We start from the raw sequence: 26,843 nt of genomic DNA, 5'->3' as shown, positions 1-26,843 counted from the left end.
GTGCATGGCACCATGCCTGGCTAATGTATTTTTATTTTTTGTAGAGACAGGGTTGCACTATGTTGCCCAGGTTGCTCTTGAACTCCCTGGCTCAAACAATCCTCCCACTTCAGTCTCCCAAAGTGCTGGGTTTACAGGTGTGAGTCACCATAACCCAGCCCCCAGAGAGACAATAACTAAGATGTTTGCAACTTTATCACATATATTTTGCTTTCTGAAAGGAGTATGAGAACAACATAGAATCTTGGCATAAATCTCTTAGACATGTTCCCTTGAACAAAATGACAGAACGAGAGGAAGCTTAACCTTAATCCAGAGGGACTGAGATTAGAAAAAGGAAAAAAAAACCTACTTCTCACAGGGAAGGTTGTTAAATTTTAGAATAGATTACTAAGGACTCTTTGAAATCTGTATTTCTGAATACCATTAGTATCCTTGTATGCTCTCTTCCTTGAGCCATAGGGCATGAACATGATGACTTCTCGAGCTCCTAGATGTGAAGATACTATGGTTTTAGCAGGTGGTAAGGTAACTATCTCTGACTTTTACAAAGCTGTTCATTTCTGGCCTCAGAGTTAGGCCTTGGTATAATCCAATATTAACATGACCAAGAAAAGTCTTATTACCTGCTGCATCTGCTGCTGGAGTCTCTTCCTCTGTGCTGGGTCCAGAATCAGAGTCTGATTAACTTTCTCACTCTGGGGTTTAACCTTCTCTACTTCCTGCAGCTGTTTGGCTGAAGATTTCTTCATCTTCAGCTGTTCAAATAGCTCCTTCACTGTCCGATGTTGTTCATTTAGCAAGTTGGCCAGTGGTTCCTCAAACCTATTCCCAACAGGGAGATGACTGAATTTGAGTGTTTCCCTAGGTCCACAACACATCCAATTTGTTCTAATGATGAGCAAAGAACCTGAACAATTTTCATTGTCTTCTAACCTGACAACTCACTTTAGTCAACAATCAAACTCCCAGCCTTATACAAATCTTTTCCCAAAGTAGTTAGCATGCATCAAATATGATGATTCTATATTACATTCCATCCCATTCCTCTACAATTCCTCTTCTAAATAATATACAAATGAAGAAAAAATCAAAATGCTAGGAACAGAGAAATATATGGGTAAGAAAGCAGCCAAGGAGCTGGTGGGAACTCATCATTCTCATTTCTTCCCTCATTTACTTGTTATTCCCATCCCAGGTTCAGCTTGTCCCATTTCGCTATCCACTCAGGCTGCACTGCCTTGCATTTTTTTTCAAAATTTAATTTTTTTTTTTTTTTTTTTGTGACACAGTCTCGCTCTGTCGCCCAGGCTGGAGTGCAGTGGTGCGATCTCAGCTCACAACCTCTGCCTCCCGGGTTCAAGCGATTCTCCGGCCTCACCCTCTCAAGTAGCTGGGACTATAGGCACGTGCCACCACACCCAGCTAATTTTTTGTATTTTTAGTAGAGATGGGGTTTCACTGTGTTAGCCAGGACAGTCTCTATCTCCTGACCTCATGATCCACTCATCTCGGCTTCCCAAAGTGCTGGGATTACAGGCGTAAGCCACCATGGCTGGCCCTCAAAATTTTAAGTTTCGGAATACATGTGCAGGACATGCAGGTTTGTTACACAGGTAAACGTGTACCTTGGTGTTTTGCTGCACCCATCAACCCATCACCTTGGTATTAAGCCCAGCTGCATCAGCAGTTTATCCTGATCCTCTCCCTTCCCCCACCCCCCCAACAGGCCCCAGTGTGTGTTGTTCCCCACCCTGCATCCATGTGTTCTCATTGTTCAGTTCCTACTTATAAGTGAGAACATGCGGTATTGTTTTTCTGTTATTATGTTAGTTTGCTGATGGCTTCACCTACATCCATGTCCCTGAAAGGGACGTGATATCATACCTTTTTATGGCTGTATAGTATTCCATGGTGGAATACTACATTTTCTTATTTATCTATTGCTATAATATTGGGGATTCCTTGAAATATGAGAACCTGCTTGTTGTAGCTAAACAGATTTTTTTTTCTTTTGAGACGAAGTCTCACTCGGATGTCAAGCTGGAGTATAGTGGCATGATCTCGGCTCACTGCAACCTCCGCCTCCCTGGTTCAAGTGATTCTCCTGCCTCAGCCTCGCGAGTCGCTGGGACTACAGGCATGCACCACCACGCTCCAGCTAATTTTTGTATTTTTAGTAGAGACGGGGTTTCACCATGTTGGCCAGGATGGTCTCGATCTCTTGACCTCATGATCCACCTGCCTCGGCCTCCCAAAGTGGTGGGATTACAGGCGTGAGCCACCACGCCCGGCCAAAAGATCTTATCCTGACTGCATAGGGTATCAGCACATGCTTAATTACTTAAGTATCTTATTCTCCTTTTACTTCAGAACTGACATGTTAGGTTTTTGAAAAAAGTCTCTCAGGAGGGTAGGGGTGGGAAATTAGGGTTTGGAACCTTAGAAGAGGAATTTATTTGCTTATTTATTTATTTATTTATTTTTTGAAATGGAGTCTTGCTCAGTTGCCCAGGCTGGAGTGCAGTGGCATGATCTCAGCTCACTGCAACCTCTGCCTCCTGGGTTCAAGTGATTCTCCTGCCTCAGCCTCCTGAGTAGCTGGGATTACAGGCATGCATCACCACGGCCAGCTAATCTTTCTATTTTTTGTAGAGACAGGGTTTCACCACGTTAGCCAGGCTAGTCTCAAACAACTGACCTCAAGTGATCCACCCACCTGGAACTCCCAAACTGCTGGGATTACAGGCGGGAGCCACTGCACCCAGCCAGGAAGAGGAATTTAAAGGGCTAAAAGAAAATACCTTCATGGAGAGCAGTAGGGTAATATTTGAACTAACCACTCAGTTCTGTTCATGTGAACTACCATTACTTATTTTAGTATATCCTTTTCCTGCTTCATGCTAGAAGATTTTTGACTTGTTTAAGAAAGCAAGGCTTGCCAGTCAGAATGACAATTATTAAAAGGTCAAGAAACAGTCGAGCGTGGTGGCTCACGCCTGTAATCCCAGCAATTTGGGAGGCCAAGGCAGGTGGATCACTTGAGACCAGTGGTTCGAGACTAGCCTGGCTAACATGGTGAAACCCTGTCTCTACGAAAAAATACAAAAATCAGCCGGCTGTGGTGATGCGTGCCTATAATCCCAGCTACTCGCGAGGCTGAGGCAGGAGAATCACTTGAACCCAGGAGGCAGAGGTTGCAGTGAGCCGAGATCGCGCCACTGCACTCCAGCCTGGGCAACAGAGCAAGACTCTGTTCCAAAAAAATAGAATAGAATAGAATAGAATAGAATAGAATAGAATGGAATAGAATAGAATAGAATAAAATAAATAAACAAATAAATTCCTCTTCTAAGGTTCCTAACTCTAACTTCCCACCCCTACCCTCCTGAGAGACTGTTTCCAGGGCTGAAGCAAAAATGGAAAAACCCAGCATGACAGTTCTGAAATAAAAGGAGAATAAGATACTTAAATGATTAAGCACGTGCTGATACCCTATGCAATCAGGATAACACCTGTTGATGTAGCTACAACAGGCAGGTTATCATATTTCAAGTCATCTCCAATATTACAGCAATAGATAAATGTTTTCAATAGTTAATTTTAAAAAGTTATCATTTATCTATTGGGGATAAAAATTATGCTTTCTTTTATAGTATTTACTGTGGGTTTGGGCAGCACAGGGTAAAAACCTAAAGCCTGTGGGACTGTCTTATACAATCTTGTGAGAACTGAGAACCTGATCACCTGCACTACTACCACTAAAGGAACAGAAGCCCAGAAGCATAAAAAAGTAGGTAATGGAAACATAGCCTGCACGTAGTTGTATTTATTATTATTATTAATTATTATTATTTTTTTTTGAGATGGAGTTTCGTTCATGTTGCCCAGGCTGGAGTGCAATGGAGCGGTCTTGCCTCACTGCAACCTCTGCCTCCCAGGTTCAAGCGATTCTCCTGCCTCAGCCTCCCAAGTAGCGGGGATTACAGGCACCTGCCAACACGTCCGACTAATTTTTTTGCATTTTTAGTAGAGACAGGGTTTTGCTATGTTGGCCAGGGTGGTCTTGAACTCCTGACCTCAGGTAATATGCCCACTTCAACATCCCAAAGTGCTGGGATTACAGGCGCGAGCCACTGCGCCCAACCTATAATTATTATTATTGTTTTTTTTTTTCTTTCTTTCTTTTTTGAGACGGCGTCTCTGTCTCCCAGGACAGAGTGCAGTGGTGTGATATTGGCTCATTGCAAATTCTGCCTCCTGGGTTCAAGCGATTCTCCTGCCTCAGCCTCCTGAGTAGCTGGGATTACAGGCGTGTGCTACCATGTCTGGCTAATTTTTATATTTTTAGTAGAGATTCACCATGTTGGTCAGGCTGGTCTCAAACTCCTGACCTCGTGATCTGACTGCCCTGGCCTCCCAAAGTGCTGGGATTACTGGTGTGAGCCACCACATCCGGCCTATTATTATTTTTTGAGAGGCAGTTTCACTCTGTCACCCAGGCTGGAGTGCAGTGGCACAATCTCGGCTCAGTGCAACCTCTACCTCCCTTCAAGCGTTTCTCCTGCCTCAGCCTCCCAAGTAGCTGGGATTACAGGCACGTGCCACCACACCCAGCTAATTTTTATATTTTTAGTAGAGATGGGGTTTTACCATGTTGACCAGGCTGGTCTGGAACTCGTGACCTCAGGTGATTTGCCCGCCTCAGCCTCCCAAAGTGCTGGGATTACAGGTGTGAGTCACCACACGTGGCCTTGCACCTGCTTTTAATAAATATTACTTGGATAACTGATAAGGGAGGCACAGATAACTCACTTTCCCAGGGTTTTTGTTTTGTTCTTTTTTTTTTCTCTCTTCTTTATTGTGTTTTTTTTTGTTTGTTTGTTTGTTTGTTTGTTTTGAGACGGAGTCTCGCTCTGTCGCCCAGGCTGGAGTGCAGTGGCCGGATCTCAGCTCACTGCAAGCTCCGCCTCCTGGGTTCACGCCATTCTCCGGCCTCAGCCTCCCGAGTAGCTGGGACTACAGGCGCCTGCCACCTCGCCCGGCTAGTTTTTTGTATTTCTTAATAGAGACGGGGTTTCACCGTGTTAGCCAGGATGGTTTCGATCTCCTGACCTCGTGATCCGCCCGTCTCGGCCTCCCAAAGTGCTGGGATTACAGGCTTGAGCCACCGCGCCCGGCCTCTTTATTGTGTTTTAAGATGTTTTTACTATCTATGGACTTACAGAATCCAGGATGCTTTATTGAGTCAAAGATTATAACAGGTTTGCATTTGCAACCGAAAGAAAAGCAGCAACTGCCCAAGTACAGTCATGTGCCACATAATGTTTCAGTCAACAACGAACCACATATTCAGAGGTGGTTCCATAAGATTATTGTATCTTTTCTATGTTTACATATACATACGTACTTACCACTGTGTTACAACTGCCTACAGTATTCAGCAGAATAACATGCTATACAGGTTTGTGGCCTGGGAGCAATATGTTATACCGTATAGCCTAGGTATGCTGTAGGCTAAACCATCAAGGTTTATCCAAGTGCTTTCTACATTTACACAATGATGAAATCGTTTAATGATAACATTTCACAGAATGTATCACCATGAGATGATATATGACTATTCTACTGAATACCAGAAGGTAACTGAATTCTAACAGGAGTTTTAAATTATTTCTATACTTTACAAATTTTACTTATTTTATTTTTTTGAGACAGAGTCTCTCTCTGACACGCAGTCTGCCATCTCGGCTCACTGCAACCTCCGCTTTCCGGGTTCAAGCGATTCTCCTGCCTCAGCCTCCCGAGTAGCTGAGATTACAGATACCCGCCACCATGCCTGACTAATTTTTGTATTTTTAGTAGAGATGTGGTTTCACCATGTTGGCCAGACTGGTCTCGACTCCTGACCTGAGGTGATCCCCCCGCCTCGGCCTCCCAAAGTGCTGGGATTACAGGCGTGAGCCACCACGCCCGGCCTATACTTCCCAAATTCTAAGAAGTTACAAAGAGTTGATCAGCAGAACCAAAACACGTTTATAGATCAAATCCCATTATATGTTCCCAGGATGAATGGTTCCATTCATAGCAGAATGGAATTTTGTTCTATGAGCTGTAACTTAAAATAATGGGTCAAATACTGACTTAGCAGTATTTGACTTGAGGTCAAATACTGAAAAAAACCTCAAATCTTGAGGTTTTTGATGTAGCTGTACTGTGATATTTGTTGTAATGGAGAATTACTGGTATTTCTAGTTTTTAGACATTGGTTGGCATATCTTATCTTTTTTTACTAAACTGGAAAATCCCTAAAGGTCTAGCTTTCAGATAAATCCCAAGCTTTCTACTTGGGTAGTAATGCTGTTAGGACACATGACTAATTAAGAGGGTCTATTCTCTTTGCTTAGTTCCACTTACAGCACAAAATGCATCCTGATCTCTAGCCATCCATCTAATGACTATATGCTGCTACTTGCAATGGATAACAATAGAATAAAGTGCAGATGCAAATCCACCAGAAAATGAGGAAAAAATTAAAGCCTCTACTTTCTGGATGCTGTAACACAAGTGCCAACCTCAGGCAGAAACGTCAGCACATACGTTTCAGACTCCTTACTGCAGGTGCTTCAGGGTTTGCTCCACTAATGCCTAGGTGACTAACAAAGTTTCAGTCACATTTAGCAGATATTAATGACACATAAAAAGAACGAAAGGGACAGACTCGATATTACAATATGGGGTAGTTTGTGTGTCTGGCCACATAAATTCCTACATACCTCTCCAGCACCACTCACCTGGAGAAGTGGATATGGATGCCAGCTACTGTTTTTTCTCCCTTCCCAAACAGATACAGCTTGGCCTACAGCTGCACTGCCCCATACCAAGGAGACTTCACCTGACACCTAACTCCTGACAGGGCTCTGCATCCTTACATCAGTAACAGAAGCTGGTTGGGGATGAAAAATTGTTAACTGCAACTTCTGAAAACCTTTTCAGAAATAAACTTTTCCTCTATTCCAAATCTCAAGGTCTTTCAACTAGCCTACCGTAGAGCTTGAGGAGTGTTAAAGTTAGGTCGAGGCTCAGCCACACGCTCCTCCTCTTCTGGGCCGTCATCTTCCATGTTGGAGAATCCCATCTCATCTTGGAACTGTGGGCAAAGGGAAGGGAGGGTTTTCCTGGGGAATGGGTCTCGAATGTTGCTCCAGTATTGGAAAGAAAGAGTGAAAACTACAGATTACAAGACTTTAATAATGCTGGCACCCAGAAAGAGCCAATGTCAGAACCTTCTCACTTCAGGACTCCCACAAACCCACACTTAGGATGGCTATTATGCCAAGAAAGAAGTCGTTCAACCAGTCAACTCGTAACAGTAAGGACAGAGCATGGATAACTCAAAATTATCAATCTCTCTCTTTTTTTTTTTTTTTTTGAGACGGAGTCTTGCAGTCTTGCTCTATCACCCAGGCTGGAGTGCAGTGGCACGATCTGGGCTTACTGCAACCTCCACCTCCCAGATTCAAGTGATTTTCCTGCCTCAGCCTCTGCAGTAACTGTGACTACAGGTGCCTGCCACCATGCCTAATATTTGTACTTTTAGTAGAGACAAGGCTTCATCATGTTGGCCAGGCTGGTCTCAAACTCCTGACCTCAGATGATCCACCCGCTGTGGCCTCCCAAAGTGCTGGGATTACAGGCGTGAGCCACCACACCCAGCCTCAAAATGATCAATCTCTTAAAGAGAAATACCTTTTGAGACAAATTTATGAAAAAGGTAATTATTTGTGCACAAAGTAGTTTAAAACTAGTTGACAATCTTTAAGGACACACCAAATGACAGTAGGGGAAGTCATCAAAAATTTTCAAGGGGCCAGGCATGCTGGTTCATACCTATAATTCCAGCACTTTGGGAGGCCCAATGCAGGAAAATTGCTTGAGCCCAGAAGTTCCATAACAGCCTGGGCAATGTGGTAAGACCCTGTCTCTACAAATAAAATAATTAGCTGGGTGTGTTGGTATGTCCCAGCTACTCACGAGGCTTAGACAGAGGACTGCTTAAGCCTAGAAGGTCAAGGCTGCTGTGAGCTGTAATTTCACCACTGCACTTTAGCTTGGGTGACGGAGTGAAACCCCCCTCAAAAAAAAAGAAGTTTCAAGGAAAATGTTAATAAGAACAACATACATGTATATAATCAAGAGTCTAGCAGTTAGAAAAATTCCCTTGTCATTATGTTCTTTCCCAGGTAGACTAAAAGTAGAACTGGTTCAGTCAGACCCCTCTCCTAGAAGGAGCATCACAGAGACCAAATGACACATCTTGCTGGAGAACTGACTTACAATCCCATGTTCTCACTTGAGGATCATTACTCACAGTTTCAAACAGCTCTTCCATCAGCTCATTTACTTCCTTTTCTGCAAGAAAGCCAAACAGTATGTTGTTGGTATAAATTAGATTTTACAATAAGGAAGAATTCCATGAAGACAATGTATAATGTTTTCAACAAGGAATGACAAATTCTTCATATCTATCCTTCTTTTTTTTGAGATGGGTCTCGCTATGTCACTCAGGCTGGAGCTCAGTGGCCCGATCTCGGCTCACTGCAACCTCTGCATCCCCTCCCTGGTCCAATCGATCCTCCCACCTCAGCTCCCCAAGTAGCTGAGACCACAGACGCATGCTGCCACACCCGGCTAAGTTTTGTATATTTTGTAGAGATGAGGTTTCGCCAGGCTGGTCTCGAACTCCTGAGCTCAAACGATCAGCCCAACTCGGCCTCCCAAAATGGTGGGATTACAGGCGTGAGCCACTATGACTGGCTATCCTTCCTTCATTTATTCAAAAACATTTATCGAGGCCGGGTGCGGTGGCTCACGCCTATAATCCCACCACTTTGGGAGGCTCTCTACTAAAAATACAAAAAATTAGCCGGCCATGGTGGTAGGTGCCTGTAGTCCCAGCGACTTGGGAAGCTGAGGCAGGAGAACGGCTTGAACCCAGGAGGTGGAGCTTGCAGTGAGCTGAGATTGCACCACTGCACTCCAGCTTGGGCGATAGAGCAAGACCCTGTCTAAAAAAAAACAAAAACAAAAACAACAACAACAAAAAACATTTATTGAGCACTATGCTTTTTAGATGCTTGGGATATATGAGAGAATGAGAGAGAGAGACAGAGATCTATTCGCATGAAGCTTAAATTCTAAAAGGAAGAAGACAGGAAAAAATGTGAGCTAGACGATTTTATAATTAGATGGCCTATCCAAATCCACACAGTACTGAATGGAATCAAGAGACAAGTCTCCTAGCCTGGGTAAAATGTTGAAACCATATCTCTACAAAAAAATTTAGCTGGGCTTGGTGGTGCACACCTGCAGTCCCAGCTACTCAAGAGGCTGAGGTGAGAGAATCTCGAGTCCAGGAGGCAGAGGCTGCAGTGTGGCTGAGATCATGCCCCTGCATTCCAGCCTAGGCGACAGAGCAAGATACTGTCTAAAAAAAAAGAGACAGAGAGAAAGACAAGTTTCCAACAGGGTTTTATAGGATGCTGTCTTTGGATCTGAACTATTCAAGAACTCCATCAGTGACTTAAAAGACCCAGAGAACATACTTAACAAATCTGTAGATGATGTAAAGCTGAAAGGGACTGCCAATCCAACTGATGGAAAATTCAAAATTATATTTTCTCAAATCAACTGGATGGAACATATAGGGATAAATTTAAAGTTCCATGTTTAAGAATGTTTTTGTTTTTTTTAAATAGAGACAGCATCTTGCTATGTTGCCCAGGCTGGTCTCAAACTCCTTAGTTCCAGTGATCCTCCCACCTTGGCCTCCCTAAGTGTTGGGATTACAGGTGTGAGCCATGGTGCCCAGTCCTACAGTTAAGAGTTTTAAAGATCAGTTTATTAACTACATGAAAAGGTGACATGGCTTAAAAATAATGTGAAAAAGACCTGAAAGTTTTGGTTGGTACAAGAATCTGAGGTAAAAAAAAAAAAAAAGTTTTGGTTGACATCAAGTTCAATAAGACACAGCTGCTCCAAAATAGGGCTCATAACCAACAAGGCAAACATATCACTGAACTAGAGCAGAGTCTAACACTATGTCTGCAAGACTGTGAACAATTTTATAAAGGCCCTTCTTAGGAGGACATTAAAAAAATTAAGATCCAGGCTAGGGGTGGTGGCTCATGCCTCTAATTCCAGCACTTTAGGAGGCCGAGGCAGGCAGATCACCTGAGGTTAGGAGTTAGATACCAGTCTGACCAACATGGTGAAACCCCGCCTCTACTAAAAATACAACAATTAGCCAGGCATGGTGTCACACACCTGAAATCCCAGCTACTCGGGAGGCTGAGGCAGGAGACTCACTTGAACCCAGGAGGTGGAGGCTGCACTGAGCCAATGAGCACTAATGCACTCCAGCCTGGGCAACAGGGCGAGACTCCATCTTGAAAATAAATAAATAAATAAATAAATTAGTCGGGCATGGTTGCACATTCCTGTAATCCCAGCTACTTGGGAGGCTGAGGCACAAGAATCGCTTAAACCCGGGAGGCAAAGGCTACGCTGACTGGAGATCATACCACTGCCCTCTAGCTTGGGAGACAGAGTGAGACTCTGTCTCAAACACGAAAAAAAAACAAAAACAAAAACAAAATCAATTAAGTAATTTAATTTTTTTTTTAATTTTTTTTTTTGAGACTGAGTCTCACTCTTGTCACCCAGGCTGGAGTGCAGTGGCGCGATCTCAGCTCACTGCAACCTCCACCTTCGGGCTTCAAGCAATTCTCATTCACCATGCCTGGCTAATTTTTTGTAGTTTTAGTAGCGACAGTGTTTCACTACGTTGCCCAGGCTGGTCTTGAACTCCTGACCTCAAGTGATCTGCCTGCCTCAGTGTCCCTAAGTGTTGGGATTACAGGCGTGCGCCACCATGCCCAGCCAACAAAAAAAATTAAAATCCAAATGTTGCTGAGGGTGTAGAGCAAATGGAACTCTAATGAGAACGTAAAATGGAAAGCCACTTTGGAAAATGGTCTGGCAATTTCTCATAAAACTAAACACCTATCCCGTGATCCAGTGATTTATCTCCTATATAGCTGACCCAAGAGAAATGAAATATGCCTTTTCTAATTCATAAGTGGGGACAAATGAGAGACAGAAATGAAGCATTTCCACAAAGACTTGCACAAAATAGTTCAGACCAGCTTTATTCAACATTACCCAAAATTAAAAACAGCCCAGATGATCAACACAAAAATAGATAATCTGTAGTATATTTACACAATGAAATTATAGTCAACAATAAAAGGGAACAAACTAATGACACATGCAACAGAAATGAATCTCAAAAATATTATGCTGAGTGAAAGAAGCCATACATACACACAAAGCACATCCTATATGATTCCATTTATGCGAGGTTCTAAAACTGGCAAATTTAACCTGTGATTAAGAAAAAAAATCAAAACAGTGGTTGCCTCTGAGGGGATGGTGTCGGGATTGACTTGGAAGGGGCATGAAACTTTCTGGGGTGAGGATTCTATATCCTGATAGGCATTTGGGTCACACAGGTACACACATGTCAAAATTCATTAAATGGTACACTTAAGATGTGTGTGATACACTGTGTGTAAAATCACCTATAAAAAGAAATCATAAACAAATATCGAGCTCTAGTTCATTAAATGTGTGCTGAAGTGGTTAAAAGTGAAGTATAGGCTCATGCCTGTAATCCCAGCACTTTGGGAGGCAGAGGTGGGCGGATCACGAGGTCAGGAGTTCGAGACCAGCCTGGCCAAGATGGTGAAACCCCGTCTCTACTAAAAATACAAAAATTAGACAGACATGGTGGTGCGAGCCTGTAATCCCAGCTACTCTGGAGGCTGACGCAGGAGAATTTCTTGAACCTGGGAGGCGGAGGTTGCAGTGAGCCGAGATCGTACCACTGTACTCCAGAGTGAGACTCTGTCTCCAAAAAAAAAAATGACATATAGTCAGGTACCACTGTGCCATTGTGCACGCTTGTAATCTCAGCTGGTCAGGAGGTTGAGCTGGGAGGATCACTAGACTGCAAGAGTTCAAGACCAACCCATGCAACACAGACCTCGTTTGAATTTAAAAAAAAAAAAAAAAAAAAAAAAGGTGAAGTGTAATTTACTCTGAAATACATTTGAAAACTAAGATGCATCCACAGATGGACAGGGAGATGGACAGCTGCATGATAAGGCAAATAAAGTCATCCCTCAGTATATGTGGAGATTGGTTCCAGGAGCCCATGGATACCAAAATCTGAGGATACTCAAGTCTCTTATACAAAAATGGTGTAGTATTTGCATATAATCTACACACATCCTCCTGTATACCTTATCTCTAGATTACTTATCACCTAATACAATGTAAATGCTATGTAAATAGTTGTTATACCGTACTATTTTTTACTTATTTATTTGAGACAAGCTCTCACTCTGTCACCCAGGCTGGAGTGCAGTGGCAGTGGTATAATCACAGCTCACTGCAACCTTGAACTTGTGGGCTCAAGGGATCCTCCTGACTCTGTCTCCCGAGTAGCTGGGACTACAAGCACACACCACTGCACCCAGATAATTTTTAAACTTTTTGTAGAGATGGGGTCTCAGTATGTTGCCCAGGCTGATCTCAAACTCCTGTGCTCAAGCGATCCTCTTGCCTCAGCCTCCCACAGTGCTGGGATTACAGATGTTAGCCACTATGCCCAGCCAGTATTATTTTCTGCTGTTGCATTTTTTTTTTCCAGAATATTTTCAAGGTTGACTGAATCTGTAGATGTGAAACCTGCATATATGAAAGGCCCACAGTTTATATTAAACCTATCGAAAATTTGGCCAGGCATGGTGGCTCATGCCTGTAATCCCAGCACTTTGGGAGGCTGAGGTGGGTGGATCATGAGGTCAGGAGATGGAGACCATCCTGGCCAACATGCTGAAATCCCATCTCCACTAAAAATACAAAAATTAGCTGGGCATGGTGGCGCGTGACTATAATCCCAGCTACTCGGGAGGCTGAGGCAGGAGATTCGCTTGAACCAGGGAGTCGGAGGTTGCAGTGAGCCAAGATGGCGCCACGGCACTCCAGCCTGGAGACAGAGCGAGACTCCATCTCAAAAAAAATAAAAAAACTATAGGCCGGGCGCGGTGGCTCAAGCCTGTAATCCCAGCACTTTGGGAGGCCGAGACGGGCGGATCACGAGGTCGGGAGATCGAGACCATCCTGGCTAACACGGTGAAACCCCGTCTCTACTAAAAAAATACAAAAAACTAGCCGGGCGAGGTGGTGGGCGCCTGTAGTCCCAGCTACTCGGGAGGCTGAGGCAGGAGAATGGCGTGAACCCGGGAGGCGGAGCTTGCAGTGAGCTGAGATCCGGCCACTGCACTCCAGCCTGGGCGACAGAGCGAGACTCCGTCTCAAAAAAAAAAAAAAAAAAAAAAAAACTATAGAAAGTAGGAGGTGAGGCTGGGCATGGTGGCTCAAGCCCATAATCCCAGCACTTTCAGAGGCCGAGGCAGGCAGATCACCTGAGGTCAGGAGTTCGAGACGAGCCTGGCCAACCAACATGGTGAAACCCCTTCTCTACTAAAAACACAAAAATTAGCCGGGTATGGTGGCAGGGGCTTTTAATCCCAGCTACTCAGGAGGCTGGGGCAGGAGAACCACTTGAACCTGGGAGGTGGAGGTTGCAGTGAGCCGAGATCACACCATTGCACTCTAGCCTGGGGAACAAGGGTGAGACTTCATCTCAAAAAAAAAAAAAAAAGTTGGTGGTGAGTACACGAATGTTAGCTGTATAATTTTCAACTTCTCTATATATATTTTTAAATTTCATAATAAGATGTAACAGGGGAAAAGTTTAAAGAAAATAAATGCTAGAATCCAGAGAAGAGTAACATGCGTGGTGAGAGGTTTGGACACCAAGGCTTTGGAGAAGAAGAAACCTCGCAGAAGAAACTTGAAACTTTCCTATGTTTTGCATAGGAAAAAAAAAAAAAACCAACAACAACTTAAGAAACGTCTTTTAATATGGTACAGTTGGGGATAAATTGGTTTTTTTAACAGCAAAAGACAAATAGGAGGCCGGGTGCAGTGGCTCATGACTGTAATCCCAGAACTTTGGGAAGCTGAGGCAGGTGGATCACCCGAGGTCAGGAGTTCAAGACCAGCCTGGCCAACCTGGTGAAACCCTGTCTCTACTAAAAATATAAAAATTAGCTGGGCATGGTGGCGGGTGCCTGTAATCCCAGCTACTCGGGAGGCTGAGGCAGGAGAAACACTTGAACCCAGGAGGCGGAGTTTGCAGTGAGCTGAGATCACACCACTGCACTCCAGCCTGGGCAACAACAGCAAAACTCCATCTCAAAAGAAAATAAAAAAATAAAGACAAATAGGAGGAATATAAGAGGATTGATCTTCTTGCTTTGCATTCAAATTTGCGTTCAATAAGGAAAGTATCTGAATTTGCATTCAGATTTGGGTTCAATAAGAAAAGTATTAATTGAGGAGGTGTTCAAGTTTACAATACACTATCAGCAGAATCGTTGAGCTCCCTGTCACTGAAAGTATACAAACAGAGACTAAAAAGGCCACCTCAGAGGAAGTGTAAACAAATTCTCGGCCGGGCGCGGTGGCTCAAGCCTGTAATCCCAGCACTTTGGGAGGCCAAGACGGGTGGATCACGAGGTCAGGAGATCGAGGCCATCCTGGCAAACACGGTGAAACCCCATCTCTACTAAAAAATACAAAAAAATAGCCGGGTGAGATGGCGGGCGCCTATAGTCCCAGCTACTCGGGAGGTTGAGGCAGGAGAATGGCGTGAACCCGGGAGGCGGAGCTTGCAGTGAGCCGAGATCACGCCACTGCACTCCAGACTAGGAGAGAGAGCGAGACTCTGTCTCAAATAAATAAATAAGTAAATAAATAAATAAATAAATAAAAAGATCTGCTTTTGTGCTTTAAGCAGATGTTTCTTTACTTGCATATGACACTGTTGACCATTCTGTCCTTCTTGAAAGACTTTTTTTTTGAAACAGGTCTTGCTCTGACCCAGGTTGGAGTACAGTGTTATGATCTCTGCTCACTACAGTCTCCACTTCCTGGGTTCAAGTGATCCTCCCACCTCAGCTTCCCAAGTAGCTGGGACTATGGGTGTGCACCACCACGACTAATTTTTATTTTATTTTTTAAATTTTTTTATAGAAACAATATCTCACTATCTTACCCAGGCTGGTCTTGAAATCCTGGGCTCATGCGATCCTTCTGCCTCGGCCTCCCAAGTGCTGGGATTATAGACACGAGCCACTGTGCCCTAGCCAAAAGACTCTTCCTTTGGTTTCTACAACACTAGATTTTTCTAGGTTATTCTTGTACTTTCCTAGATTCTCCTTTCAGTTTTCTCAAAGTCTAAATTCTATATTTTCTCTAATTCTTGGTGCTTTCCTTTCAATGCTTCCACTATCCTTGTCATAATATATCAAAATAAATGAAAGATCTTCACAAAGGAAATGGTATTCTAATCTTAAAATCAAGGTGAAAGGCACAATAAAGCAATAAAATAAAATGTAAGTTCTAAAGGATTGTATTTACATATAATTCTCTTTACACAAAGAACTGCATTAATTAGGTATATCTTGGATGTTTATAAAGCTCTCTGCCTCCTAGTCTTTTGCTATTAAAAAAAGCAATTTATCCCCAACTGTACCATATTAAAAGATGTTTCTGAAGTTTTTTTTTTTTTTCCTATGCAAAACATAGGAAAGTTTCAAGTTTCTATAAAGCTCTCTGCTTTATAAACATCCAAGATAGACGTTAACCTGGTCAAGAGCCAGTAACTTACCTTCTCAATGTGATGTATATTATTCCAGTACAGGGTCATGCATACATGCAACAAAAATCAATGGCTTATGAAATATATTTTCTATTTTTCTCTCTCCCCATAGGTAGAATTTCTTCAGGATGAAATATATGTTTTCTATGCTTGACACACTAGCCAATTACATAATTTTTTTTTTGAGTCAGGGTCTCCCTCTGCCACCAAGGCTGGAGTGCAGTGGCACCATCATAGTTTGCTGAATCCTTGACCTCCTGGGCTGAAGCAATCCTCCTGCCCCAGCCTCCTGAGTAGCTGGGACTACAGGTATGTGCCAATACATTTGGCTAATTTCTTAAATTTTTAGTAGAGACAAAGTTTCTCTATGTTGCCTATGCCGGTCTCAAACTCCTAAGCTCAAGCAATCTTCCTGCCCCAGCCTCCCAAAGTGCTAGGATTACAGGTGTAAGCTACCACGTCTAGCTCAATAATACAATTTTTTATACAAATAATTCAAGCCAAGTTATCATAATTGTTTTCCATACCTCCAGTCTTGTTCACTTTACCTAACAAATAAATACATGAAACTGGTATTAAATCAAAGTGATCTTTCTAAAATCCGAATCAGTTCCTACTGATTTACTCCTTAAAGCTCGTTTTTGTTTTTTGTTTTTTTTCAGGCGGAGACTCGCTCTGTCGCCCAGGCTGGAGTGTACTGGCGTGATCTCGGCTCACTGCAACCTCTCCTGCCTGGGTTCAAGCAATTTTTCAGCCTCAGCCTCCCGAGTATCTAGAATTACAGGCACCTACTACCATGCCTGGCTAATTCTTGTATTTTTAGTAGAGACAGGGTTTTGCCATGTTGTCCAGGCTGGTCTTGAACTCTTGACCTCAGGTGATCTGCCTGCCTCCACCTCCCAAAGTGCTGGGATTACAGGCATGAGACACCATGCCCGCCCTTAAACTTCATTTTGAGAGCTTAATGATCCTCCATGATGTAAACACTACCTAATTTTATCTACCACTTCTCTATCTTTTCACTCACATACCACCACCAAAGTACTTACTATTTTCCAAACATACTTTTTTGATGTTTTAGAATTCTGTGGTTTGCAGATGCTCTTCTATTTGCAATATTCCTCTCTGTCCCTGTTCACCAAATTTCTATTCCTCCTTCAAAACTAAGATAAAAAACCATTTCATTCTGCAAATTCCTTCCTAAGTTCTCCTATCCTAGTCCATATCACACACTAGGAGATGACACCCTCTTTTAGATGATTATTATACCTTATGTAAAACCTGTTACAGCATTTATCACTTTGTATTGTAACTTTTTCTGTTTCTATCACCCTACTAGGCTGAACTCCTAAAGCACAGACGCCATGTCTTATTCATCTTGCACAATCCCTGCCAAACAGTAAAGACTCAATACATGACTGTGGAATATATGAATGAACAACTGATGGGCTTTCTGAATATATACCTAAATTAAAGAATCAGATAAATAAATGGGTAAAGGAAACTTAAATGTCTTAACATGGATAAGCTGCAAACTTCACCCCTAAAAATCTACAAAGTAAACAAAGGCAGCTGCAAAGCAGTCAAGAGCAGGACTTATAATAAACACAGACTCACTGGTGATTCTCACTGCCCGGTCAGTCCGGAAATCCTCTGTGTCTGGTTCATCAAGGTCTTCCAGGAAATTATATTCTGGATCATCATCATCATCTGCTTCATCTAGAGAAAAAAGTGTTTCAGATGCTTATTCCCAACTTTGTTCTCAAACTTCTAAGAATCTGTTCCAATAAAGCACATTTCTTCTTTTTTTTTTTGAGACAGGGTCTCACTCTGTCGCCCAGGCTGGAGTGCAGCTCACTGCAACCTCCCCCTCCCAGGCGCAAGTGATCCTCCCACCTCAGCCTCCTGAGTAGCTGGGACCACAGGCAAATGCCACCACGCCCAGCTAATTTTGTGTAGTATATTCCATGAAAACAATACTTTCTGTAAAAGCTACTTGTACAATGAAGCTGACAGTGAAAAAAGGAATGGCCCAAATTCCCAACAATTAGAGAATGACTATATAATTATAATTTCTTAGTATAAAATACTACAGGTTGAGCATTCCAAATCCAAAACTCCAAAATCTGACACTTTGTGTGTGCAAATATGACTCTCAAGGGAAATAGCCACTGGAGCATTTCAGATTTCAAATTTTCTTTTTCCTTTTTTTTGAGACAGGGTCTCACTCCGTCACCCAGGCCAGAGTGCAGTGGCATGATCATGGCTCACTGCAGCCTTGACTGCCCAGGCTCAGGCGATTGTCACACCTCAGCCTCCCAAGTAGCTGGGATTACAGGCACATGCCACCATGCCCAACTAATTTTTGTTCTTTTCAGTAGAGACAGGATTTTGCTATGTTGACCAGGCTGGTCTTGAACTCCTGGGTTCAAGCGATCTGAATGCCTCGGCCTCCCAAAATGCTGAGATTACAGCGTGAGCCACTGTATCCCGCCCAGATTTCAAATTTTCAAATTTGGTATGCTTATCTGTTAAGTATAATAATACATATATTCTAATATCTGAAAAAATCTGAAAGTCAAAACATTTCTGGTCCTGAGCATTTTGGATGATGGTGATACTCAACATGTATACATATAAAATGTGAATATGTAACCATTCTATAAATGTTCAATACATGTATGACAAAAGTAAAATACATACATAATAATCATAAGCATGAAAAATTATATCCTTACAATAAGAATCATAACTAAAAATACACAAAAATAATAAACATTTGTTAGAATAATAGAAATATGAGTGTTTTTCTCCCTTTTAATAGTCTTTTTTCTTTTCTTTTTTTTTTTTTTGACATGGAGTCTCGCTCTGTCACCCAGGCTGGAGTGCAGTGGCACGATCTTGGCTCGCTGCAAACTCTGCCTCCCAGGTTCGAGCAATTCTCCTGCCTCAGCCTACCAAGTAGCTGGGATTACAGACGCCCGCCACCATGCCCATCTGAAGAAAGAAAAAAAAAAGTAGAAATGAGGCCTCACTGTGTTTCCCAGGCTGGTCTCGACTTCCTGGCCTCAAGCAATCCTCGTACCTTGGCTTCCCGTAGTACTGGGATTACAGGCACGAGTCACCACACCTGGACTATCTTTTCTAAATGTTTGAGAAAAGTTCTAAATTTAAATTTAGAACTAAAATTTAATTATTCTTATCCCCACATTAATGTGGAAAACTAAAAAGTAACTACACATTGAAACTCTCACAGATGCATATCAAACTATTATCAGTGGTCCCTCTGGGAAATGAAACTTGAACCTTGGTGTCAAACGCCTTGGAAAGGACTGGTAGGAAAATGAAGTGTCAATAAATAAACTCTAAGAGACAAACCCCAAAAAAATCATATTAAAAATTTCACGTATGTAGATACATACATTTTTCTTGGGGGGAAGGCTTCAATTGTTTTATTTTTGTAATATTTGATTTCTTTATACCAAACATATTATTCTTACAGTTTTAACAGTGAAAAAAGGCCGGGCGCGGTGGCTCAAGCCTGTAATCCCAGCACTTTGGGAGGCCGAGATGGGCGGATCACGAGGTCAAGAGATCGAGACCATCCTGGCTAACACGGTGAAACCCCGTCTCTATTAAGAAATACAAAAAAACTAGCCGGGCGAGGTGGCGGACGCCTGTAGTCCCAGCTACTCGGGAGGCTGAGGCCGGAGAATGGCGTGAACCCGGGAGGCGGAGCTTGCAGTGAGCTGAGATCCGGCCACTGCACTCCAGCCTGGGTGACAGAGCGAGACTCCGTCTCAAAAAAAAAAAAAAAAAAAAAAAAAACAGTGAAAAAAGAGAAAACTCTAGAAAGAATACATCCTACAGAACCCAGCATATAGAGTATATCATGTCACTTCTATTCAGACGCCTCCTCTCCTCCCTGTCACTGTTTTCAAAAATCTTTCCAAGGTCCATTCCAATTACCAGCTCTTTCATGTAGCTGTCTCTGATCATCCTAAACAAAAGTTACCCTGTCCTCTTCTAAAACCTTACAACAGCATTTACGCCACTTTGATGGTATTATCTGAGTTTATTCAACAGCTTCATTCATTTACAATGTATTGGCTGAGCGCAGTGGCTCACTCCTGTAATCTCAGCACTTTGGGAGGCAGAGGTAGGAGGATCGCTTGAGCGCAGGAGTTTGAGATCAGCCTGGGCAACATGGCAAAACCCCAACTCTACAAAAAATATAAAAAAATTGGCCGGGCATGATGGCACAAGCCTGTATTCCCAACTATTCAGGAGGCTGAGGTGGGAGAATTGCTTGCGCCGAGGAGGTCAAAGCTGCAATGAGCTGAGATCTCACCACTGCACACCAGCCTGTGTGACAGGGTGAGACCCAGTCTCACACACACACACACAAACAAATACAATGTATTGTGAACCTAACAATGGGCCAGGCACCCTGTCATTCATACAGCTTTTATTCCATGACCAAATGATTATGCTCCTTTATCCCTCACAGATTCTAGCACAATGCCTTGTATAAAGAAAGTACTCAAACATTTGCCAAATGATATACAATGTAATTATTAATAGTATCATAAGGTACATTCAAGGACTTGTTATTTTCTTTCATTCACTTATCCTGACTTACTCCTAGCATTACCTACCCAACCATTTACTCAGTCTATTTTTTTTTTTTTTGAGATAGAGTCTTGCTCTGTTGCTAGGCTGGAGTGCGGTGGTGTTATCTCAGCTCACTTCAACCTCTGCCTACCAGGTTCAAGTGATGCTCCTGCCTCAGCCGACTGAGTAGCTGGGACTACAGGCATGCGCCACCACACCCAGCTAATTTTTGTATTTTTATTAGAGACAGGGTTTCACCATGTTGGCCAGGATGGTCTCAATCTCTTGACCTTGTGATCCGCCCACCTCGGCCTCCCAAAGTGCTGGGATTATAGGCGTGAGCCACCACACCTGGCCTACTTAGTCTGTTTCCATCCAAACTTTTACCTGATCACTATTCCTTCCCCATTTCTGATAATACCATTATCTCTTTAGGGTTACCACATACTTCAACCACACTGTTCTATGAGGTGCTATCAATCACCAGACTCCATGCTGAACAGTCTCCCTATTAATCCCATGCAACACCAAGAGAGTGGGCATGAGATCAAACCAAGCCGATCTGACTTGTTCCCCTGGATTTTATAAGTGAAGCTTGTAGGGGAGAGTCCTGAAGTGTAGACAAAGCAAAAAGTAATCATGGAGTGCTTATGAACAGAGTTCTAACCTTGTAGAAAAATAAATGTGAGAAGGGAGCTGAGTGACAAAAGGAAGTAAAAGAGAGAGGAAAGGGGGATCCTAACAGTCCCTCAGTTCCACTGCTGATTTACTGCACTTCCAAAGTCTGGTTTCATTTCACCCCAGCAAGATAGAGTTAGGATTCTTTCACTTCATCATGAAGACCCTTAACTAACACGATGTTCTTTTGGTAAATCATTGAACCCTAATGAAATCATATATAAAATTTTGAATGGGCCAGGCACAGTGGCTCATGCCTGTAATCCTAGCTCTTTGGGAGGCCGAGGTGGGAGGATCTCTTGAGGCAAGAGTTTAAGACCAGCGTGACCAACATTTCTCTACAGAAACTTTTATTTTTTTGAGACGGAGCCTTGCTCGTCGCCCTGGATGGAGTGCAGTGGCACGATCTTGGCTCACTGCAAGCTCCACCTCCTGGGTTCATGCCATTCTCCTGCCTCAACCTCCAGAGTAGCTGGGACTATAGGTGCCCGCCACCACGCCCGGCTAATTTTTTTTGTATTTTTAGTAGAGACGGGGTTTCACCATGTTAGCCAGGATGGTCTTGATCTCCTGACCTCGTGATCTGCCCGCCTCGGCCTCCCAAAGTGCTGGGATTACAGGCGTGAGCCAACGTGCCCGGCCCAGAAATTTTTCTAAAAATTAGCCAGGCAAGGTGCTGCATGTCTGTAATCTCAGCTACTTGGGAGGCTGAGACCTGAGGAGTATCTCTTGAGGCCAGGAGTTTAAGGCTACAGTGAGCTATGGTCACACCACTGTGAACCACCCTGGGCAACACCCTGTTTTGGGACGGTGTCTCAAAAACAAAAGACAACAAAACTATGTATGCATGTATGTTTCAAGGGATTCAAATCTCAGCATTCAACAATCTTAGGATTCAAGATTCCTTACCCAGAAAAAAAAAAAAAAAAAAGAAAGAAAGAAATGTTAAGAACTGGCCCAGGCATGGCGGCTCATGCCTATAATTCTGGCATTCAAGAGGCCAAGGTAGGAGGATTGCTTGAGGTCAGGAGTTTGGGAACAGCCTGGGCAACATAGTGAGACTTCGTTTCTACAAAAAAAAAAAATTAATCAGGCACAGTGGCATGTGCCTGTAGTTCCAGCTACTCAGTGGGGTAAAGCAGAGGATTGCTTGAGCCCAGGAGGTCAACGCTGCAATGAACCGTGACTGCAACACTGCACTCAGCCTGGGTGACAGAGTGAGACCCTATCTCATGAAAAAAAAAAAAAAAAAAGAAAGAAAGAAAGAAAAAGAAAAATTAACTACTGATTTAAGATAAATTATCAGTTAAATATAAATTAAATCAATTAACCCAAACCATTCCATTCTATACCCTTCCAAATAATAAAAATTTTACAACAGATAATGGACACTATATATAATAAATCACAAACCAAAACTTACCTTCATTCCCCACATCATCATTCATAAGTCCCCCTAGCCACATCTTCCAGTCCTCATCATCTGCTGTATTGGGGTCATACATATCTGGAGTGATGTCTGGAGCTTGGAGCTCTGCCTCTAGTTGGCCCAGGGGAACATCTTTCAGGGGCATCTTAGAACGCGTTCGAAATGCAATGAGGCTGTCATCCATGGACTGGACAATGAAGAAAGAAAAACAAGTCACTGAGTGAGTGATGTTTCCAAACCTCATCATCACTCCTTTTCTTCTCATCCTAGCTTAAGTAACAGGATCTTTCCTCTAAACAATTTGGATTTATTATTGCTTGAGAAACTTTAAGAAACACGACATAAAAAAAGAAATAAAATAAAATAAATGACATCAGTTTGAAACCAACATTTTATGAAAATTTGTAACAGTTTTATTGAGATATAATTAACATACCATAAATTTCACCCTTTTAAAGTACATAACTGAATGGATTTTCATATATTCACAGAGTTATACAACCATCACCCTTATCTAATTTCAGAACATTTCATTACCCCCAAAAGAAACCCCATCCATTAGTAATCGCTTCCCTTTACCCCTCCTCCCAGCCCCGTTAAGCATTAATCTATTTTCTGTCTCTATGGATTTGGTTATGCTGGACGTTTCACTTAGATGGAATCATACAATGTGTGGCCTGTCTCTGGCCGCTTTCAGTTAGCATAATGCATTCAAATCCCACCCTGTTGTAGTATCTATCAATACTTTTTTTTTTTTTGAGACAGAGTCTTGCTTTGTTGCCCGGGCTAGAATGTAATGGTGTCATCTCGGCTCACTGCAACCTCTGCCTCTTGGGTTCAAGGGATTCTCCTGCCTCAGCCTCCCAAGTAGTTGGGATTACAGGCACCAGCCACCACATCCGACTAATTTTTGTATTTTTAGTAGAGATGGGGTGTCACCATGTTGAGCAAGCTGGTCTCGAACTCCTGACCTCAGGTGATCTGCCCGCCTCAGCCTCCCAAAGTGTTCGGATTACAGTTGTGAGCCACCGTGCCTGGACATTTTTTTTTTTTTTCTTAAGAGATAGGGTCTCGATCTGTTACCCAAGCTAGAGCACTGGCACAATCAGAGCTGACTGCAGCTTCGAACTCCTGGGCTCAAGCAATTCTTCTGCCTCAGTCTCCCAAGTAGCTGGGACTACAGGCATGCACTACCATGCTCGGCTAATTTTTTTTTCTTTTTAGATGGAGTCGTGCTCTGTCGCCCCTTCTGGAGTACAGTGGTACGATCTCGGATCACTGCAACCTCCATCTCCCAGGTTCGGGCGATTCTCCTGCCTCGGCCTCCCGAATAGTTGGGACTACAGGCATGTGCCACCATACCTGGCTAACTTTTGTACTTTTAGTAGAAATGGGGTTTCACCATGTTGGCCAGGCTTGTCTTGAACTCCTGGCCCCAGGTGATCTACCTGCTCAGCCTCCCAAAGTGTTGGGATTACAGGTGTGAGCCACTGGATCCATGTTCAGCTATTTTTTTTCATTTTTTGTACAGATGGGGGAGAAAGTGAGAGACCTCCATCTTTGTACTTTTTCAACACTGTTTTGGCTATTCTGGGCCTGTGCAATTCCACACGAATTTTAGGATTAGGTTGTTAATTTCTACAAAAATTGTAGCTGGGATTTGGATAGGGACTGCACTGAATCTGTAGATCAATTTGGGAAGCTCCCCCTAGACTACACTGCATCAACCTCCTAATGGGTTTCTATTTACCCTCTTGCTTTACTCTAGCCCATTTCCCACACGTTAACCAAAAGGAATTTTTAACATTAATCTGAAAAATATCACAAAAATCTTTTCTATTTTTTTTTTTTTTTTTTATGGAGTCTCACTCGTTCCTAGGCTGGAGTGCAGTGGTGTGATCTCAGCTCACTGCAACCTCCACTTGCCAGGTTCAAGCAATTCTCCTGCCTCAGCCTCCTAAGTAACTGGGATTACAGGTGTGCGCCACCACACCCGGTAATTTTTTTGTATTTTTTGTTAGAGACGGGGTTTACCATGTTGGCCAGGCTGGTCTCGAAATCCTGACCTCAGGTGATCCACCCACCTCGGCCTCCCAAAGTGCTGGGATTACAAGCATAAGCCACCACACTGGGCATCTATTCTAATGTTTAAAATACAATCTATACTCCTTATCATGGTTTCCTAAGACCTTCATGATCTAGCTCTTGCCTTGCTCTCTGACCTCATTTCTAACTCTCTTTTTCACAATCCCACCCATGTAGTTTCTGTTCCTTAACCATGCCAAGGTTGTCTCTATCTTAGCGACTTAGAATGTGCTGTTTCTTCCATATGGAGCACTTTTCCTCCCGAGATCTTTCACTTGCCTGGCTTCCTCTCATTCGGATCTCAGCTTAAATGCCATCTCCTCAAAGAGGTCTTTTTGTTTTGTTTTCTTTTTTTGACAGTCTTGCTCTGTCGCCCAGGCTAGAGTGCCATAGCGTGATCACAGCTCACTACAGCCTCGACCTCCTAGGCTCAGCATCCCAAGTAGCTGAGGCTAAAGGTGCATGCCAGTACGCCCAGCCAAGTTTTGTATTTTTTGTAGGGACAAGGTCTCACTATGTTACCCAGGCCTGTCTTGATTTCCTGGGTTCATGTGATCCGCTCTCCTTGGCCTCCTAAAGTGTTGGGATTACGGACATGAGCCACCAAACCCAACCCTGTTTTTTTAATTTTTTTAAAGTAAGTTCTCATACTATTGCCCATGCTGGAGTATAGGGGTGCAGTCATGGCTCACTGTAGTCTCAAACTCTCAGGCTTAATCAATCCTCCCGCCTCAGCCACCAAGCAGCTAAGAATACAGGCATGCCTTACCACACCTAGATAATTTTTCTGAATTTTTGGAGAGTCGGAGTCTCACTATATGGCCCAGCCTGGTCTCAAACTCCTAGCCTCAAGCAATCTTGTAGCCTAGGCCTCCCAAAGTGATGGAATTACAGCCAAGGAGGTCTTTTTTGATCAGCTTATCTAAAGTTCTCTGATAGGAAGTTTCATATTTCCTCATTTTAATTTAGTTCATAGCACTTAACCACTATCTGAATTTACTTGTTTATATGCTAATAGTCTATCTCTCCTCAATAGACTGTAAGTTCCATGAAGAACAACTTTTTCTGTCTTCTGCACTGTGGTTTCTCAACTTCAACCATTCAGTATGTGTTTGCTAAATAAATGGTTAGATAAAAAACTATTACTGCCCCTACTACGATTTATTCACTCAAAAGCATGATGATTAAATGACTGACTATTCCATTCAATATTCTATTTTTAATTATATACATTACATATATATATATAATTATAAATATATATGTATATAATTGAAATGGAGTCTTGCTCTATCACTCAGGCTGGAGTGCAGTGGCGCCATCTCAGCTCACTGCAACCTTCGCTTCCTGGGTTCAAGCAATTTTTGTGCCTCAGCCTCCCGAGTAGCTGGGATTACAGGTGCTTGCCACCACGCCCAGCTAATATTTGTATTTGTGGAGATGGGGTTTCACCATGTTGACCAGGCTGGTCTCAAACTCCTGACCTCAGGTGATACATCTGCCTCAGCCTCCCAAAGTGCTGGGATTACAGGTGTGAGCCACTGCGCCCAGCCTTAATTATATTTTTTAATTTTAGGATTTATTTTTAAATTATTATATTATACTTTAAAATTTTAGGACAGACATATTTTTCATTGACCTGCAAGAATGATAGGGGAAACTTGGAACATTAAAATTTACTGGCTGAGGCCGGGCGCGGTGGCTCACGCCTGTAATCCCAGCACTTTGGGAGGTCAAGGCAGGTGGATCACAAGGTCAGGAGATTGAGACCATCCTGGCTAACACGGTGAAACACTGTCTCTACTAAAAAATACAAAAAATTAGCTGGGTGTGGTGGCGGGCACCTGTAGTCCCAGCTACCTGGGAGGCTGAGGCAGGAAAATGGCGTGAACCTGGGAGGTGGAGATTGCAGTGAGCCGAGATTGCGCCACTGCACTCCAGCCTGGGCAACAGAGCAAGACTCTATCTCAAAAAAAAAAAAAAGAAAGAATAATCAATGGATGCTAATATTAGTGTGAGAAAAATAATTTGATTAATTGGGCTGGGCACATCAGCTCACGTCTGTAATTCCAGCATTGTGGGAGGCTAAGGTGGGCAGATCACTTGAGGTCAGGAGTTTAAGACCAGCCTGGCCAACGTGGTGAAACCCCATCTCTACTAAAAATACAAAAAATTAGCTGG

At 43.0% G+C, this 26,843-nt stretch overlaps 1 protein-coding gene and 1 long non-coding RNA gene across 10 annotated transcripts in view; one reads left to right on the top strand and one right to left on the bottom strand.

The window, feature by feature from the left end:
* Positions 1-26,843, bottom strand: part of LOC105498266 (gon-4 like) — a 102,070-nt gene that overhangs the window by 29,325 nt on the left and 45,902 nt on the right. For all 9 annotated transcript variants that reach the window (XR_011616243.1, XR_011616242.1, XM_071083925.1 and 6 more), the window contains 5 exons: positions 22,572-22,764; positions 17,474-17,575; positions 8,372-8,412; positions 7,047-7,150; positions 627-825 (listed from right to left, as the gene is read on the bottom strand). Coding sequence is in view for 7 of the 9 variants with exons in the window: in XM_071083925.1 (XP_070940026.1) it covers positions 627-825; positions 7,047-7,150; positions 8,372-8,412; positions 17,474-17,575; positions 22,572-22,764 (639 nt within the window). In the remaining 2 variants the exon portion in view is untranslated. The remainder of the gene's footprint in view (positions 1-626; positions 826-7,046; positions 7,151-8,371; positions 8,413-17,473; positions 17,576-22,571; positions 22,765-26,843) is intronic.
* LOC139359829 (uncharacterized) lies at positions 3,408-6,977 on the top strand. Its single transcript, XR_011616306.1, has 3 exons — positions 3,408-3,540; positions 3,657-3,793; positions 6,848-6,977. It is a non-coding gene; the product is annotated as an uncharacterized lncRNA (long non-coding RNA).

Source organism: Macaca nemestrina, chromosome 1, assembly GCF_043159975.1.
Source record: "Macaca nemestrina isolate mMacNem1 chromosome 1, mMacNem.hap1, whole genome shotgun sequence".
Taxonomy (NCBI): Eukaryota; Metazoa; Chordata; class Mammalia; order Primates; family Cercopithecidae; genus Macaca; species Macaca nemestrina.
This window is presented reverse-complemented; position numbering and strand designations above follow the sequence as displayed.